Source organism: Pleurodeles waltl, chromosome 3_2 (assembly GCF_031143425.1).
Source record: "Pleurodeles waltl isolate 20211129_DDA chromosome 3_2, aPleWal1.hap1.20221129, whole genome shotgun sequence".
Classification (NCBI taxonomy): Eukaryota; Metazoa; Chordata; class Amphibia; order Caudata; family Salamandridae; genus Pleurodeles; species Pleurodeles waltl.
In genome coordinates this window covers 215,113,737-215,133,712 of record NC_090441.1, presented here as the reverse complement: position 1 = coordinate 215,133,712, position 19,976 = coordinate 215,113,737, and the positions used below count along the sequence as shown (strand labels likewise).

General features: G+C 47.2%; 1 protein-coding gene across 1 annotated transcript in view; it reads right to left on the bottom strand.

Moving 5' to 3' along the window:
• Positions 1–19,976, bottom strand: part of LOC138286710 (unconventional myosin-X-like) — a 483,148-nt gene that overhangs the window by 4,122 nt on the left and 459,050 nt on the right. The window contains exons 36-40 of the mRNA XM_069227214.1: positions 19,737–19,944; positions 18,568–18,704; positions 12,597–12,720; positions 8,657–9,112; positions 5,160–5,351 (exon numbers count right to left, since the gene is read on the bottom strand). Coding sequence (XP_069083315.1) covers positions 5,160–5,351; positions 8,657–9,112; positions 12,597–12,720; positions 18,568–18,704; positions 19,737–19,944 — 1,117 coding nt within the window. The remainder of the gene's footprint in view (positions 1–5,159; positions 5,352–8,656; positions 9,113–12,596; positions 12,721–18,567; positions 18,705–19,736; positions 19,945–19,976) is intronic.

Sequence of the window (19,976 nt, the reverse complement as noted above, 5' to 3'; positions counted from 1 at the left end):
TGACAGTGATGGTACACTGCACCTGCTGTACTGTACGCCCATGTCACTGACAGTGATGGTACACCGCACCTGCTGTACCACACTCCTATGTCACTGACAGTGATGATACACCGCACCTGCTGTACCGCACACCTCTGTCACTGACAGTGATGGTACACCGCACCTGCTATACTGTACGCCCATGCCACTGACAGTGATGGTACACCGCACCTGCTGTACCTCACACCCATGTCACTGACAGTGATGATACACTGCACCTGCTGTACCTCACACCCATGTCACTGACAGTGATGGTACACAGCACCTGCTGTACCGCACACCCATGTCACTGACAGTGATGATACACTGCACCTGCTGTAACACACACCTGTGCCACTGACAGTGATGATACACCGCACCTGCTGTACCGCACACCTCTGTCACTGACAGTGATGGTACACCGCACCTGCTGTACTGTACGCCCATGTCACTGACAGTGATGGTACACCGCACCTGCTGTACCACACACCTATGTCACTGACCGTGATGGTACACCGCACCTGCTGTACCACACACCTATGTCTCTGATAGTGATGGTACACCGCACCTGCTGTACCACACTCCTATGCCACTGACAGTGATGATACACCGCACCTGCTGTACCACACACCTATGTCACTGACAGTGATGGTACACCGCACCTGCTGTACCACACACCTATGTCACTGACAGTGATGGTACACCGCACCTGCTGTACCACACACCTATGTCTCTGATAGTGATGGTACACCGCACCCTGCTGTACCTCACACCCATGTCACTGACAGTGATGTTACACCGCACCTGCGGTATGTCATTGACAGTGACGGTACGCTGCACCAGCTCTACCGCACACCTATGTCACTGATGCAGGGCTGTTACAGCCAGTGAGAACCATGTTTTTTCCCGGCTCCTTTATCCCAATCAAGGGGTATCCGAGGCTGTACTGGGGCTCTTTATTGTACACTAAACCTATACAGTGAGCAGGAGTCCTGGCCACATCTAAAGTGGAAAGTTGAAGTGTAATTTAGAGGCCAGTCAGTGGGCTTGGTTGGTTATTCATCCAACTGAGTGAGTAAATGTCTGTGCTCCTCATTTTGTGGTGTTATCTACAAGCGCTTGGTTTACCTGAGACTATGTGGGCCCTTTGGCCTCCTAACATCAGGTCCCAATTACAATACTGTTCTTAAAAGAATTCCACATTCCCAATGAGTCTGAAACATTGTCAACATCACAGGACACTAACTGCTATAAACGGAAACAAACTTCTATTATATCATATGTGTGCTTTAGAAGATGCGTTGGGTGTTTTCTGCACACTGGGACACTGAGTGCCCTAGTTCACATGCTTCTTTATTACCTATGTGTACTCGCTCATTTCCTACATATTTCTTTGGGTACTGCCACTCTATTTCTAGGGACTGCAAATTCCATTGAGAAATTAAAAAGTCCAAAAACAATCAGGGTGAGGTGGTTAGTTCATTACATTGATGTTGCTTTCTTTCTCCTTTATATTGAACGAGTCCTCTGAATATAACTTTGCCAACTTATGAAACTATATGCTTAAGAGAAAACCGGTGAAATGCAGTTTTTTGTTTATACTAGAACCACAGGCTGCAGACGTCATGCTCTCTCGAGTCGCCCCTTATCTATCCAATGAAGAGCACGTGAACTGCACTTGAGAAGGTCTCACAGGCATGTGTTACGTCTGAGACAAGTACCATGTTTGGTCGTTCATCCCACACTCATGGTCCACAACCCATCTACTTACGTTGGGATCCTGCACGACCTGCACTAGCATACCTCAGAGGAGGGCATGGACATAAGAGAGAATTATTTACTTTTTATTGCAGGAAAAAAAAGTGCAAACATACGTTTTGCCAGAGCCATTAAACACTATCTGACATGTTTGGGAGATGAAAATGTATTTTTCAGTTTTTTTTTTTTTAATGAAAAGTTTTTGTAGAAGACGTTCACCATGTCTAATGGGAAAATAAACAAAAGTGTGAACTTTGCTCAATTTAATCAGTAATATTAAAGTTCGTTTAGCTCAGCCTTTGCTATACAAATACAAAAAGATAATGAGGCCAAGTGGGTCTTTCCACAAAGAAGTCCCATGTCTCACATCCTAGCAGTTTGATGCATATAGTTGATTTATGTTCTCACGTACAACCCCTTTCTACCTTAAGAATCTGTTCTGAGTGCAGGGCTGGTGTGACATTGCCTAAGGAGGGGCCTCAGGAGTACGCAAACCCTCCATATCAACTCCATGCACTCTCTTTCAACGGGCATTGCCTTCATGCAGTCTTAGCAACAGAGTCACATTTAAAATCTAAACATGACCCATCAAATACAACAAAAATAAAGGTTTCAATTGGGGGTAAAAATTCATACTTTGAAGATGTATTTGTCTGTGGGATGAACATCATGGCTTTAAAAAAAAAAAAGCATAATAGGCAGCCTGCCATGCATCGATGGGGCCTTTTATGTAGAAAATAGTTTGGCAAAGGATAGAGCTCTAGCTTTTTCTGATAAGTGCTGAGAATATTTAATCAATAAAAGAAGGCTGAAAACCCTCCTCTGTCAACATCTTGAAGCCATCTCTCCCTCCACACATGGAACCTGCCTGGGGATCCTCAAAGTATCTGCCAAACGTATATTCTTATACCTCTTCTCTAGGCAGGCTCTTATCTTGTGACAATATCAAACATCGATGCTTCCTGGTACAAAACTGTTAGACTTGGCATCCGTGTGTGGTCTCCCCGACATTTTTGCCTCCGTTTCCAGGGTTGTTGATGTGTGCTGGACTCTGTTTTTGCTGTTTTTGTTACACTGGGAACTTCACCACTGCTATCCAGTGCTAAAGTGCAAGTGCTCCTGTGTAAATTGTATGTGTAATTGGCTTTTCCCTGATTGGCATATTTGATTTACTAGTAAGTCCCTAGTACAGTGCACTAGAGGTGCTCAGGGCCTGTAAACCAAATGCGACTAGTGGGCCTGCAGCACTGGTTGTGCCACCCACATTAGTAGCCCTGTAAACATGGCTCAGACCTGCCACTGCAGTGTCTGTGTGGGCAGTTTTAACCTGCCAGTTCAACTTGGCAAGTGTACCCACCTGCCAGGCCTCAGCCTTCCCTTTTCTTACATGTAAGGCACCCCTAAGTTAGGTCCTAGGTAGCCCCATGGGCAGGGTGCAGTGTATATTTAAGGTAGGACATATACTAATGTGTCATATATGTCCTGACAGTGAAATACTGCCAAATTTGGTTTTCACTGTGCAAGGCCTATCTCTCTTATAGGTTAACATGGGGGCTGCCTTTAAATATTATTAAAGTGGAGATTCCGTTGGGAGCAGATAGAAATATGGAGTTTAGGGTCTCTGAACTCACAATATAAAATACATCTCCTAGTAAAGTATGTTGTTAGATTGAGTGTTTGGACATGCCACTTTTAGAAAGTAGGCATTTTCTTGCTTAAACCATACTGTGACTCTGCCCGTTTGTGGATTCCCTGTCTGGGTCGGTTTGACAGTTGGGCTCTTTACACCATTCCTCTAGACAGTGGCGCAAAGGGAGCTGATGTGTAGCCTGCATATTCTGATGAGCCATCTGTGCTGGGAGCGAGAGGAGGAGTGGTCACTCACACCTGAAAGGGCTGTGCCTGCCCTCACACAATGCAGTCTCCAACGCCCTGGTGTGTGTCTGGGGCCTGGCTTGGGCACGGCAGGATCTTACAAACAAGAGAGACTTTCCTTTGAGGTTTGCCTACTTCAAAGGAAGAAAGGAGTATAAGTAGTGGACCTAAAACCTCTGAAAATGAGATCACTTCTGGAATCAAGAGGAACCTGTGCCAAGGAGAAGAGCTGAGGAGAAGTGCTGCCCGACCTGTGACTGTGCTTTGTTTGGCTATCCTGCAGTTGCTACTTCTGCCTCTGAAAAGGGACAAACACTGGACTTTGTTGTGCATTCCTGCTTGAGAAGAATCTCCAAGGGCTTGAACTGAGCGTGCCTCCTGTTGTTGAAGTCTCAGGGCCATCAAAGACTTCCCCTGCCAGCACCTGGACTCTCTGCTGAGACTCCTGCCCTGCCAGGTGGTGCCCTATCCAGTCCCTGGGCCCTTGAAAGGTGAAGCTGGCAGACAAGAACTGAAAATCCACACACAGAATGCCGTGTGGGGAAATTTATGACACATCTTCCGCAACGCGGCTGATAAACTACGTGCCGCTGAATTCAATGCTCCACCTGCATCGCGGCTGGGAGATTGACGCAACCTGGCTGGAGAAACAATGCGCAACACCCGCTTACGGAGGCTGATAATGACGCAAACCCCATGCAGCGCGCTTTTCTAACACCGTGGGTCCGGATTTTCCATGCATCATCCTTTGGCGTCCAAGTCAACCCGACTCTGCGCAGACCCGAGGTGCCCTGTCCGGAATTTAACGCAACACCATCTTGCAAGGGAAAAAAACAACACATCGCTGACCCAACCGGAGAAGGAAATGACGCATGGCCTCACTTGCGAGTACGGAATTGACGCACGCTACCCTTTTCTGATGCACGCTCACCCATGCAGCTGTATTTTTGACGCTAGCCAGGTACTTTGTATAACAGCATTCTCACTGTTTTCTAAGGATTAAGACTTATTCTTTTGAAAATTCATATCTTGACTTGTGTAAGTTGGATTTTTGTCATTTTGGTCTTGTTTTGTTTAGATAAATATTACCTATTTGTCTAAACCTGTGTTGCATCATTTTGTAGTGGTTCACTGTATTAGTAAGTGTTTTGGTACAAATACCTTACACATTGTTTCTGAAGTTATGCCTGCCTTCTCGTGCCAAGCTACCAAGGGTGTGAGAGAGGGTGATCCTTCTTCACCCTGACTAGAGTGAGGGTCCTTGCTTGGATGGAGGTAACCTGGATGCCAACCAAAGACCCCATTTCTAACAAAACCTCAGGTGTTTTGAAGTGAGTATCTCTGCGGCCATCTCAGGAGCATTAGACCATACCATGCACATGTCGTCATGAAACCATTCATTGTCCGATGCCTTTCTAAGGAGTCTAGATATGAGCCTCTTGGGGACATCTACGGAGCTTAAGCCCATCCTTTGTGCGTAATGAAACTACCCACATCCAGACACGTACCTGGGGAGTCTCAAAGTACATCTCCCTTTCATCCACCGTGATCTTGAAGGTGTTGGGTTGAGGTGCCCCGAAGAAGACAATGTGCTCATACTGGAAGGTTTCCAATGGCTTTGGGTCTCCGCGTTTGTAGACGGACACGTGTTCTGCGTTGACCACCAGCCACAGGTCATTGGGAAATCCACCCTCTTTATACTGAAATACATAACAAAAAACAGGCATGATGAGAGAAGGAAGGCAAGCACTCCACACCAGTTGGTGGGGCTAGACCACAGATGGACCAGGAGTTATTCACAAGTTTAATAAAGTATCAACCTAAACCTTTGGAACATTTAGAAAACTGCACAATGTGTTCATGGAAGAATATTGAGAACTCACAAATGGTGATTAAGAATGCAATCTACCCAATAGCCACATACATTCTTGGACATTTTAAACCTCACTCACTGTTCCATTCCTAAGCAGCTACTCAGACAGTCATTACCTTCTTTCCCTGTCCCCCAGGCAAACACCACCTTCCTGGAGCTGACCCAGCTGATCCAAAGAAACCCACCCTGCGACGGGGCTTCAGGCATGCATCACTGTGCTAGATGCATTCACACCTCAGAGGGGTATTCGTGCTTCCTTAGGGTCATCAGGGTCCCATTTGAAACACTAGCAGGCTCGAGGGGGGTTATTATAGATCTTTAGAGAAGCCTATGGGACTTTCTGACCCTTAAGGTAACCTATGGTCTGTGGGATCTATAGAAATATATAGATGCTATAGAAAAGAAGGTCATTGCATTCCTGTGCCCTTCTGGCCTTACGTTCTGGCCTACTCAGACATTTTCCAAGGGTTCTCCATATCTGTGCCCCACCAGTGGGACACACTTACCAGCAGACAGTCGTCTGTAGAGTTCAAATCTCTCTAAAACTTGCAGCACATAGCTTTTCATACAGACTAGCAGACCATGCCCTAAAAAGAAAATGTTACTCACCCTGTTTGTGGCATGTAGTGCTGTAGATTCACATGCTCTGCATACTCTTGCCTTCTAGTGTTGGGCTTGGATGTCTAAGACTTGTTTTTCTTTGAAGAAGTCCTTCGAGTCACGAAGTAGGGTGATTACTCCTATGACTGGTAACGTGCATGGCCATCAGCTCCATTGTTAGACTGTTTTTCCCACAGCAGGTGAGGATGGAAATGGAGCATAGAGATACATCAGAAGATGCCCATGCAAATGAATGAAGAAAGGCGTCTGCAACAACCTAAAGTTTCCGGGAAGGCACATTTGAATCTACAGCACTATATGCCACCAACAGATGGTTACAGAGTAACACTTTCTGTTCATGGCATCTGTGGCTGTAGCTACACATGTTGCGCATAGACTGTAAAACAGTTCTCCCTTAAGTGGTGGCTACTGGAAAAGTGTACAGAGTAGAGCCTGGCCAGTGTTAGGTTGTTGGTGTGCTAAGGCATGTGTACAGCAGACCAGCTAGCTGCCTTGCAGAGGTCAGCAATCGGGATCTTACCTAAGAAAGACATAGAGGCACCTTTTAGACTGGTAGAGTAGGGCCCGGCTGGGACAGATAAAGGTCTTTTGGTTTTGGTATAACAGGTCTATATACATGAACAAGCATGATATTCCAGCTTTACCTTTAGAGTGGCTTGGAAAACGAGGCAAAGAGCTGCTGTGCCTTTTGGAAGGGTTTTATCCTATCAATGTAATCATGAAGGGCCTTTAGAGATCTACTGTGTGAGGAGCCCTCTCTGGAATGGACTCTGGATGTCGGAAGAGCACTGGGAGTTCAATAGTCCAACTGAGATGGAAAGAAGAGAAATTTGGGATTTGTCCTTCGGACTAGTCAATTGGTGTGAACTTGGTAGAAAGACAGGTAAAAGCCTGAAGCTCACTCACATGCCAGAGGGAGGTGATTGCCACTAGAAAAGCTACCTTGGAGGAAAGGAACTGCAAAGGGCATGTGTGAAGTAGCGCATAAGGTGGGCACATACGTCTAGTGAGGACTATGTTCAGGCTCCCGCAGGGGCAGGAGGCACCCTGGCTTGAATGACTCTTAAGTCCTTCCATAAAGGCTTTAATGAATGAAACCCTGAAGAGGGAAGGTGTTCCCTATTCAAAAGTGAAGTCTAACGCATGTGAAAGTGAGGCCCAACTTTTTGCAAGTGAAGCAAGTAACAGATAATGTCTTGGGCGGTTGCTGGATTGGGATGATGTGTTTGGGAATACAGTATTGCAAATATTTTCCAGTTAGATGAATAACAGGCTATCATTGAAGGCCTGCAGGCCTCCTGAAGGATGGTCATACACTCTGGAAGCAAATCGTAAGATTGAGCTGCTTGGGGTTCAGGAGCCTTAGGGTGCTCTGGCTCTGAGTAAGAAGGTCCAGCTGCTTGGGCAGCTTCTTGTTAGGCATAAGGGAGAGGTCACAGAGGGTGTTGAACCAGGGTTTTATGGTTTAGGTGGGAGCCACCAGTGTGAGGGATGTTTTCTGCCTCTCACACTTCTTCCATCGTGGTTCGAAGGCTGCAGCAAAGCGTAGGCAAATATCCATGAAGAATTCATCCACTGTGAAATACCCATAGAATATAGGTAGCTTGAGGCGAAGCTTGGGTATTTTGCATTTTTGGTGGTTGCAACATCTACGTCAGTGAACCTCCAACAACAGAAGTATGGAATTAGGAATAGGACTTGCAAGTGGAGTTCCCCTTGATGTCCTGGTCGTCTTCCCCTTTGCCACTGCACTATGGTTTGTGATGTCAGGTGCCAAGCCCAACTATAATACAGCGTTTTCTTTGAACTGTAGGCGAGGCAGGAGATGCAGGAAGCCTGGATATGATTCAGAGAGAAAGAAAGATTACACACCTGGTGATGATCTGCCTCGAGTATTTGGCTCTACACTGTGGGCAATATTGAAATCTAGTCCTTTCCATCACGGATGAAACATTTTCTGTGCCAAACATGATGGACTAGACCCCAGTGGAGAGAGGACCCGAGCAGGGCATTGAAAAGTTCTCAGTCATCAAAAGAGATGGGTAGCACGCTGAAACGGAAGGTGATAGAGCAAGTGTTATACTGGCAGGTGTAGAGGAACTGGGGAGACCAGAAACGACTAGGAGACATCGACCTGGAGCTCAGTGAACACATAAAATACCCGACGGCGGAAATGAAAACAATCTAACAATGGAGCTGATGCCCATGTGCATTACCAGTAATGGGTTGAGTTACCATACCGCGTGACGCAAAGACTTCTTTGAAGAAAAACAGGTTGCACACATCTGAGCCCAACACTAAATGGGAGGATTATGCACAGCAAGGCACAAACAGATCATTTCAATATGCAGAGAACAGCATCAGCTCACAACGGACACGAGCAACAGCCTCATGGAAATATACGCACACATAACCCTAGGAAGGCCAGCGCTGATGTGGGCCTCAATAACGCCTTCAGTAAGAACAGAAATAAGACTGGTGCAGATGTCCCCTCGACCTTGGATTCCTTACCTCGACATCAAAGAGCGTGGATCCGTACCCCGGCCATTCCTTCACTATGCTCATGTATTTGACCATAGCCTGGTGCTGGGACATGCCTTGGAGCCGCTTCCACTTCTCCACCACGCTAACGCGTGCAGCTGCCAGCTCCTCCTTCACCCACATCTCCAGCATCTGCTCCTCCTCCACCCGCTGCTTCTTCATGGAGCCCGCCTTGAAGCCACGCTTCAGCGTGCCCTCCAGGAAGCTGGTCCTTCTCCTCTCGAGGGTGTGACCGGAGGATAACGTGCTGCTGCTCCTGGTGGACTGCAGGATCTTGGCCTTCAGACGCGTGACGGGGTAGATGTTCTCAAGGCTCCACGAGACCTTGCTGTAGTCACAGTGCAGGTACTGGAGCCGCAGGGCAGCCAGGTGCTGCAGCGTCTCCTCTGGAGCGGGGAAGTGACCACTGACGAGGCTTTCATGAGCCTAAAAAGAAACCAGGAAGGACATTCAGTAAGGGACGTTCGTCAATCAGGTCTCATTTATACTAAACATTGGCGTAAGCAAGGTCTGGGATAATATGTGAAATTATATTGTGAAAACATACGGAATCCAAGAATCAGACTCAACTTGTGGAACATGAAAAAGCAAGGCCTGGAATGAAAATAGTAAATTAACCTATTCATTCAAGCAGTGGGAAGTCAGTTTTAGCAAAATTTACGAACTTACATTTTGGTTATCTTACATACAGTTAATATGTGCAGTCTATATTCCTATGTGTACATTTTTGTACCATATATTTGTTTGTTCGTTGCTTTCACGTATAACTGTAAAAGGCTGGAATAGCATTGCATTATCATTTATTGGGTACCTATTGGCTGGGACCATGAGATGGAAAGCTGGGGAAAACCAGCACCAGGGTCCTTTTATACAAATCCTTTGAGTTTCCCTCTGTCTCCTTCCACAGTTCTGCGAGACATTTGTGCTGGGTCTGAAAAAGGTTGACAGACTCAATTGTTCCTGTAAGGCGGGGGATTATTTAAATGTAAGGTGATATGTTCAGGATTTGTGAGGCTGGCCAAACCAGGTACATTGCTATCAACTTTAAGGAGTGGAATGTTGAGGATTGTCTAGGAAAAGGGCATTTCAAGTAAAGGATGAGTGCTGCAAAGCTTGGTAGGGACAGGAGTCTGATTGGAGGATACTGTGACTTAAAGGCTGAAGAGGATCGGGGTTTACTAACCCATAAGAATGGGTTACTTTATGGGAGAGGGGAGCATACACTGTTCATCATAGTACAGCCTCATACTTGTCAATAGATCTGAGTTCTAAGTAACACTTTTCCACCTAGAACAACTTAACAGTGGCTCGGAAAGCCTGTGGGAGGGTTTCAATGTTTTATGACGTGGCCTGTGGTCTGGGAGAACACAGGATAGCTGATATTTGGGAGATTCCCTGTGGGGCACCTACAGAAGAGTTAGGTCTTACACAACCTTGCATCAGTGTGAATTGTGAAAAGGAGTGATCAGTATGTATGTAGTGTGTACCTGTCTCAGTGTGGTTGCATGTCAGTCAGAAGAGGTGTCGCTGTTGGTTGAGCCGACCTACAGGATGAGATCTGTACACAGTGGGATGTGAGCTCATGCTGCACAGGTTGTGTGTGAGGGAGACTAGTGCTTAGGCCTGTGTCTTTTATTGCACAGAGTTGTCTTGTGTAGCAGAGCGATGTCTCAGTGTTACTGTGTGTGAGTCAGAGTGACCCATTCCCAGTGCCGCGTCTGCTCGCACACCCTGGTATGAATCTGTACTACCCCAGTGGTACTGTATCTCTCCCGATCTCAGGGTCTGTGCTGACCCTCCAAGTCCTTCATCACTCTCTAAATCCCAGTGTCCTCATCTCACCATCCCAATGATGGAGACTGATTCCCAGTGTGTGTGTGGTCTCATGCTAGTGTGATTCTGTCCATAGTCTAGTCACATTGTCAGTCCTCATGTCAATGTGCCTCCCTATCTCTGTTCCGGCCCCAGTACTGTGTGTGCCTGGTCCAGAGTCAGGGTGTCCCTTCCCCAGCATCAGTGTCCACAACTCTATCTCTATCTCTGTGCCTGTCCCAGTATCAGTGTCTATGAATGTATCATTCCATCTCTGTTCCTGTCCCAGTGCTAGTCAGTGTGTCACTGCCCCAGTATCAGTGTCTATGAATGTATCATTTCATCTCTGTTCCTGTCCCAGTGCTAGTCAGTGTGTCCCTGTCCCAGTGTCAGTGTCAGTATCAGTGTCCATGGATGTATCATTCATCTCTGTCCCTGCCCCAGTGCTAGCCTGTGTGTGCCTGTCCCACACTCAGTGTGTCCCTGCCCCAGTATCAATGTCCATGAATGTATCACTCCATCTCTGTTCCTGTCCCAGTGCTAGTCTGTATGTGCCTATCCTACACTCAGTGTGTCCCTGCCCCAGTGTCAGTGTCCGGGAGTGCATCTCTCCATCGCTGTTCCTGTCCTAGTATTGCTAGTACCTTCCCATTTTAGCGTCCGTGTGAGCCAGATACAAGTGGGTTGGAATCAGTCTGTACTGGATCTTAAGAACTGCAGTGTCCGCCTGAAACAGATGCATTGCTTCTCTGCCAACTAAACATCCCTACCTGCCATCTCTTGAGGTGTGAGGGGAGGTGACCGTGACCACCAGTGTCTTTTCTGGTGGAGTGGAGGCTCTGGGGCCTGTGTGGCTCCCGGACAGACTATGGAGTCTGAGCCAGGGGTAAATGGACCAAGAGTAATTTCAGAGATAAAGGCAGAAGTGCAGACATGTTTTATTGTGGTTTGGGTTTCATTACAGGTTGCGGGTGAGGACATTTTAACAGAAATGGGGATCAAGGTTGCATTTAAATGCATGCTGGTACTATGCGTTTTCTGTATCCTTGATCAGACACTATGGCTCTGATTCCATTTTTTGCCATATGATATTATACGTCTACTCTCTTATCTCACACTGTGCCCTCCACCTGCACCCTAATGTTTCAGAGGGGTGTTTACACCCCTCTTTTACCCTGTGTTTCAGGTTATAACCTATTGAGCTCTGTGAAATGCACAGACATCCCTTAGGGCCTGGACCAGTCATAGAAAAAAACAAATAAACGAATGTGCAGGTTTCTAGGCGTCACCCCCAACCTACACTGACAGCGCCACATCTGGTCACTGAGTAAAGGGAGACAGAGGACAGGGGTTCAGACTGGAGTGAGAAGGATGCGTGGGTTATTCAGCCGTAATCTTCAATTCTCTGATTCCTCCTCCTGTGTTTCATTACTTTCTAAAATGACAACCAGAGCTAAAAGCTTCCTAGTCCAATTGGGGGTGGGGAGAGCTTTTATTTTTAAATTTAACTCTGTGGTCTGTCGTCAGTCTGGGAACTTGGATTTGAGGACCGTCCATGCACTAAAGGTGCTCCTCTCCCCAACTTTTAACACATTCGAGCCCAACACAATATTGTAATGATAATTTCTCAAACACCAATAAATGGATTTACAACCAACAAAGCAAAGGTGCTCCCTTGAGTAAAGTTTTAGTTTCATGGCAACTTTGTAAATCCGTTCGGTGTTTATTCGGTAGCAGACAGCAGAGATTTTTTAAAAGAGCAGTTTGCAGGAGATGTTATAAAGCAGGAGGCGGGAAGGACCTTTGAGCGCACAAGGGTGCGTGGATTTGTTCGGGGGGGGAGGGGGGAGAGACGGGACCAGAATGTACTACGCATTTGCTTCAGACTCAGCTCATGTAGATTTACAAAAAGACACAGCGACAGAGGCTAACTTGTGAGTTCTGGTCACTCTTACTAAAATCATGATCTGTCATTGAAAGCAAGACCCTCCGTGGTCCTCGCACCTCAAGGGTCTGTTTGTAAACTTGTCCCTCACAGTAAGACAGGCAAGAGCAGTCTGGCACCACAAAACAAACATCAGCACGAGAGTGCACCCACCTGCTCAAACATGAAGGCGAACTCCACGCCTTCCTTTGGAACATTCTCGATGTCCAGGAAGCAGTAGAGCTTGAAGTAAAGCTTCCACTGTCCCTCCTCCTCCACCTCCTCGGTGCCGGCGAACCTGTGGAGCGGGCCAAGAGAGTCGGTGTTAGTAAACGAGGTGAAGAGTAGACTGAGTGTGGGCAGGCTTGATGTGAGCGGAACAAGGTGTAGACAACAGCACCAAAGTCATAGTAACCAATGTGAGTGGAAGAAGGGAAGGACATGAGAGCCCCAAAGTCATGGTAACCAGAATGAGCAGAAGAAGACGTGTGGACAACAGCCTGACAATCATGGTAATCAGTATAAGGGACAGGAGAGAGGTGGACAACAGCTCCACAGTCATGATAACCAGTACAAGGGGGAGAGGAGGTGTGGACAACATCCCCACAGTCATGGTAACCAATGTGAGTGGAAGAAGGGGAGGACATGAGAGCCCCACGGGCATAGTAACCAGTATGAGAGGAAGAAGAGGAGGCGATAAGAGCCCCACAGCCATGGTAACAAGTATAGGAGAAGAAGAGGTATGTGCAACAGCCCCACAGCCATGGTAATCAGTATGAGTCGAAGAGGAGGTGTGGACAACATCCCCACAGCAACCAGTATGAGCAGAAGAAGTGTGGACAACAGCCCCACAGCCATCATAACCAGTGTAAGGGGAAGAAGATGTGTGGCCAACAGCCCCACAGTCATGGTAACCAGTATAAGACTGCTTGTCTTGAGATTTTAGCTTTTTCTCTTTTTGTGTTTTTTTCCCTACGTCCACTTTGTTTTTCTTCGCTGATCTTTGATTGACTTTGAACTTCATTTGGGAACTTGTTTTTGCATTTGGAACTTTGCACTCTTTTAACCTTTCATCATGTCTCAACTCGGAGATGCATCAGTTGAAGCTGTTTTTGACCTGAAGCAATTGGATAGTTATAACAAGGCTCAGCTAAAGCAGTTTTGTAAAAATGTTGGTTGTCCCACTTGCCAGGCCTAAACCTTCCCTTTACTTACATGTAAGGCATCAATAAGGTAGGCCCTAGCTAGCCCCAAGGGCAGGGTGCAGTGTATGGTTAAGGTAGGACATATAGTAATGTGTTTTATATGTCCTGACAGTGAAATATTGCTAAAATGGTTTTTTGACTGTTGCAAGGCCAGTCCCTCTCATAGGTTAACATGGGGGCTACCTTTAAATCTGATTAAAGTGTAGATTCCCTTTGGGAGCGGATGGACATGTGGAGTTTGGGGTCTCTGAGCTCACAATTAAAAAATGCATCTTTTAGTAAAGTTGATTTTAAGATTGTGCGTTTGAAAATGCCACTTTTAGAAAGTGAGCATTTTCTTGCTTATACCATTTCTGTGACTCTGCCTGTTTGTGGATTCCCTGTCTGGGTCAGTTTGACAGTTGGGCTGGTTGCACCTCACACTAGACAGTGACACAAAAGGAGCTGGGGTGTAGACTGCATTTCCTGACGAGCCATCTGTGCTAGGAGGGAGGGGAGAAGTGGTCACTTACACCTGAAAGGGCTGCGCCTGTCCTCACACAATGCAGTCTCCGACCCCCTGGTGAGTGTCTGGGGCCTGGCCTGGGAAAGGCAGATTTCACATTCAAAAGAGACTTTACTTTGAAGTAGGCCTACTTCAAAGGAGAAATTGGGTATAAGAAGGGCACCCAAAACCACAGAGTTTAGAAACACTTCTGGAACCAAGAGGAACCTCTGCCTGGAGAAGAGCTGAATAGCTGAGGAAGAAGTGCTGCCCTGCCTGTGACTGTGCTTTGTGGAGCTTTCCTGCAGTGCTGCTTCTGCCAGAGTAAGAGGGCAAAGACTGGACTTTGTGTGCCTTCCATCTTGTGAAGAAATCTCTAAGGGCTTGATTTAGAGCTTGCCTCCTGTTGTTTGAAGTCTCAGGGACAGCAAAGACTTCTCTCTGCCAGCACCTGGAGTCTCTGGAGAGACTCCTGCTCTGACAAAAACCCTATCCAGTAAAAGCCCTATCCAGTTCTTGGGCCCTTGAAAGGAAAGCTGGTGGAAATCCAAGGAAATCGACTTCGGACGACTTCGGACCGATGCCGCTGCTGAATCCGGTGACACCGCCTGCACCCAACGCCGTGACCCTCGCTGGAACGTGAGTTGTAGTGTTTTCATTAAGTTACTGTGTGTGTTGGTACAAATACTTTACACCTAGCACTCTGAAGTTAAGCCTACTGCTCTGCCAAGCTACCAAGGGGGTAAGCAGGGGTTAGCAGAGGGTGATTCTCTTTTACCCTGACTAGAGTGAGGGTCCTTGCTTGAACAGGGGGTAACCTGACTGTCAACCAAAGACCCCATTTCTAACAACCATCCTTGCCTTATTTTGCCCGTTTACACTTTACCTCCTTATGAGGGAAGTGCCCCTTTTACCCGACTTGTTGAATTCCTGGCTGATGGTGAATCAACTGATGCCCTGAGGACGAAGACTGAATCTGTGTGCTGACCCAATACGGAGGGTAACTATATGACAATGAAATTGTAATTGTCTGTTTGCCTTTCCTTTCTAGGTACCAACTGCTTCTTTTGACAGAGACCATAGTTAGATGTTTTCTAAATTGGTGTTGCTAAATTGTTTTGCATGAAGCCCAACATGCCGATGCTAATTCGAGGTTAGATGAGGGGTTCACTCAACATACGCAAATAGACAAATGACTGAATCTATGCTTTGTAGAATAACGTGATAATGATACTCTGCTAAGGATAACCTATGTTGACGTTGTGCTATATTCTAATATTCGTGATTCTTGCTTTGATGAAATCTTATCAGAGTTGCCATATTGTGACTATGCTAATGTGTTTCTTGGTTTTGAGACTAATAAACTTACTAGTAGAATTGTAATCAATAGGGAATAAACTTCATATAATAGTACTAAAACTGGTGTGGTTATTCATGACTGCAAGGTCATGGTGGTTTCTGAGTTTTATTAATGTCTTTGACTAATCTGAATTGTCTTATTCTGGTGAATGTTGATGACGTTATTGACATATTGATTGACATGTTAATTAGCTATCTCGTCCTAAGGTGTCTTCAATCAGGGTCAAAAGATTCATTATCCTAAAACGAGTTCTAGAGTGAGTAAATTAGTCATAAAGGGACGCGTTAACAAGGGGAAGAAGAGGTGTGGACAACAGCCCCACAGTCATGGAAACCAATGTGAGTGGAAGAAGGGGAGGACATGCGAGCCCCGCAGCCATAGTAACCACTACGAGGGGAAGAAGAGGAGGTGATGATAGCCCTGTAGCCATAGTAACCAGTACGAGGGGAAGAAGGGGGGGGGTGTGATAAAGCTCCACAGCCATTGTAACCAATGTGAGCAGAAGTAGGTGAATGGACACCAGACCACCACACCGGCAGCTCAGAACCTAGATTTGGAATGGCTGCCGCCTGCAACAGTGGTGTAAGTTCCAGACAGCCACGGTGGCACGAGGGCAATTCAATCACCTGTGTGCCTCCTGCATCTGGACCCCTCACATGAGAGTTGTGTCCCAGTCCATGGGGGACATTTCAGGTTTTTTCTGTTTGGGACTGCCTAGACTTCATGGCAATCCCAGACTCGGGGTTTGATGGCAGGAGGGACAGAGGGCCTCCCTCAAGTAGGCGGACTCTACCATGTCATTCCCACTGGAGCAAAGACTGCTTGCACGCTGCCTACCATGGCTACGCTGGCAGCACCCCAGACACTGGGAGCACCATCTCCCCCGCACTCTAAATGAAGCAGCAATGCGGTGGAGGGATGATGGCATAAAGCTGAGTTTTGGTGTTTGTCCTCTCGCCGCCGACCTGTAATTGAGGCCGACGTTAATCAATGTGTGGAGAAGTTGTACACAGGGGAGGGGATAAAAGGTGAAAGCTGTACACAACTGTAGTGGCGGGAGAAGGATCAGAGGAGGTGAAAGAGGAGAGTAGAATGATCGCAGGAGGTGAAAGAGGAGAGTAGAAGGATCAGAGGAGGTGAAAGAGGAGAGTAGAAGGATCAGGGGAGGTGAAAGAGGAGAGGAGAAGGATCAGATGAGGTGAAAGAGGAGAGGAGAAGGATCAGGAGGTGAAAGAGGAGAGGAGAAGGATCAGAGGAGGTGAAAGAGGAGAGGAGAAGGGTCAGATGAGGTGAAAGAGGAGAGGAGAAGGATCAGAGGAGGTGAAAGAGGAGAGGAGAAGGATCAGAGGAGGTGAAAGAGGAGAGGAGAAGGATCAGAGGAGGTGAGAGAGGAGACAAACACAAAGAAGAGAAAACACAGACATCTGAGGTCAGCACACGGATGGGTAAGATATAGAAATAGAGTTTGGGGAGGAAATCAAGACAAAGGCAGAAAAAGGAGACTCATAGGCCCTCATTCTGACCTTGGCAGGCGGTGGAGGCCGTCCGCCAAAGTCCCGCCGTCAGGTTACCGTTCCGCGGTCGAAAGACCGCGGCGGTAATTCTGACATTCCCGCTGGGCTGGCGGGCGGCCGCCTTCAGGCCGCCCGCCAGCCCAGCGGGAAAGAGGCTTCCACGATGAAGCCGGCTCGGAATCGAGCCGGCGGAGTGAAAGCTGTGCGACGGGTGCAGTTGCACCCGTCGCGTATTTCACTGTCTGCGCAGCAGACAGTGAAATACATTTAGGGGCCCTCTTACGGGGGCCCCTGCAGTGCCCATGCCAGTGGCATGGGCACTGCAAGGGCCCCCAGGGGCCCCGCGACCCCCCCTACCGCCATCCGGTTCCCGGCGGGCGGACCGCCGGGAACTGGATGGCGGTAGGGGGGGGTCGGAATCCCCTCGGCGGCGCAGCTAGCTGCGCCGCCTTGGAGGATTCCAATGGGCGGCGGTACACTGGCGGGAGACCGCCAGTGTTGCCGGTCCGACCGCGGCTTTACCGCCGCGGTCGGAATGCCCATTGGAGCACCGCCGGCCTGTCGGCGGTGCTCCCGCGGTCCTCCAACCCGGCGGTCATGGACCGCCAGGGTTGGAATGACCACCATAGTGAGGAGAGAAAGTCGAGAAGAGAAAGGAGAGAAGGAGGAGAGCAGTGAAAGTGGAGAGAAGAACAGAGGCAAGAAAAAAGTAGAGAGAATGAGATCAGTGGACAACAGAGATTTTTAGAGTAGAAGGAACCATAAAAGGAATGAAGAGGATAGTTGGGGAAAATAAACCAAAGGTATGTGGAGACGGAAAGAAGTGGCTGAGGCATTGGTTTGAAGATTTAAGAGGCACTGAGGGGAGAAACAGTGGATAAGAGGAGAAAGAAGAAAAGGAAAGGTAAGGTGAGCTGCAAAGAGATGAAAATCAGAATGCTGAAGAAGTGGGAATGGAGAGAAGAATGCAGAGGATAACAGAGGTGAGGGAAACGAGAAGGAGAGGAATGGACAGGAAGGTTTGATGAAGAGGAGATAATGTAATGACAAAAGACATGGAAAGCATTAGATGGGAAGGAAAAAGACTGAGTAGAGAAGGGGACTCGGGGCTGGAAATAAGAGAGATAAGAGAGTAGATACTGGGAGGGGTAGAGAGGAGAGCAGTGAGAGGAAGGAGCTATGAGGACGGCTTGTTTGTGGGAATGCCGCATTGTTCTGGGAATTCACAAAATAACTCAAGTCCTGGCTGTTCGAATGAGCAGAGCACCACCAAGCAGCCAGCAACGCCAGCGCCTTGAGACCCTCACAGGTGATTTGCCGTGCTTTATAAATACCGATTGATTGACTGATGGGAGAATGAGTGAAGTGAGGGAGTTGAGAAGTATGAGTGAAGGTGTCGGTGGATGAGAGGATCTGATATGGTCAGAGAGCTATAATGTGCGGAAGAGGAGCCATTAAGGAACAGTTGTGATGAAGACGAGAGATCGGAGCACAATGAGGAGAAGGAGAAGATGAGGGCTGCAGAAAGAACAACTCTTGGGCCCTCAATGCTAAGGAGGGCACAACCGACGGCTTCACGCACCTTTCAAACTTGGCCAGAACATCAGCAACGATTACCCGGCTCTCGATGGCCTTGTCCACGAGTTTGTTTCGCTCAAAGAGAGCAAACATATTTCTACTGTCCTCCATTGCAAGTCCACGGATAAGCTTCTCCACCACCTGTGGTACAACAAAGATCATCATCACACCATCACCAACATCATCAACAAAATTACCATCATCTTCTTCAACTGAAACAAAGCAGAAAAAGAACCCCAGAAAAGAAACTAAAGGAGCAGGAGGGAGACCGGTCACTGCCAGAGAGGATGAAAATGGGAGTGCAGTTGGGTAACCTAAGGGAAGCAAGCATGTGCTCCGAAACAGAAGTGATGAATGAACAGAGGAATGGATGATAAATGAATGAATGAGGTTTTGTGAATGGAAAAGATGGTAATTATCATCTGGACAAAGTCGCTGCATATTTACCACTCACAAAAGTATTCAGGACAATACTTATTGGTCACAACCTAGATATTTTCAGTACACCTGGGCCCGATTCTTCACAACAAGACAAAACAAAATACAACAAGTGCATAACATACAACAATGTATAAAAACCACCCCAATAAATGAAGCGCTCACTCCATCATCCTTTGCTGAGAGAATGATATCCCAGAATTGACCACAATTTGTGGCCGCTGACATGTGTTCCGTATAAAAATAGAATAGTTTTAGGAGAAGCTCAAGGCTGAAGATTGGATGAAGCATTTGTGGGATTTTAAAACAACAGAATATTTTGGAATATTCAGTTAACCTGTGTGTGGACTGTTCCTCACTGTGGGAGTTATGACTCAATCCAGTACATGTACATGTGAATGGATTGCCTCGAGTGATAACCCCCATAGAGAGAAATAAACAGACAACAGGGCAAAGTGTTCTTCGTCCTCCAAAAACTCACCAAAATCAACCATGGGAGGTACAGGAGGAGCGAGCAGGGAAGATTGGGGGCACTTTATGGAAGTGACTGCCATAAGCAAGTCAGCTTCAAAACAATAATATGAACTACAGAAGAAAATTTGGAATAAACCTCCTTATAGCACAAAATTCCTCCTAACAGGATTACCACTCAGGCCACCTTGGACTGCCTTCTGGTCTCATTACGCCCCGCGATGACCTCAGTCTTTGATCGCTCAGTGCTCAGGCCCATCTTACCTCCCCTGCTGTGGTGTGCGAGTTAATGCTGATTTTACAGGAACCGCCACCATGACAGTAAACTGTTGTCGTCATTTCCTGCCGAGTGATGAGAGCTGAGATCTCCTCCTGTGACGGCACAAACTCTCGTGCTTTGGTCTTCTTCAAGGAATCCGTTATGAACTGGGCGTACTTGTCCACTGATGTACCGGGGAAGTGCTCTTTCACTCTTTACAAAAGAAAGAGGAAATATGGTACATA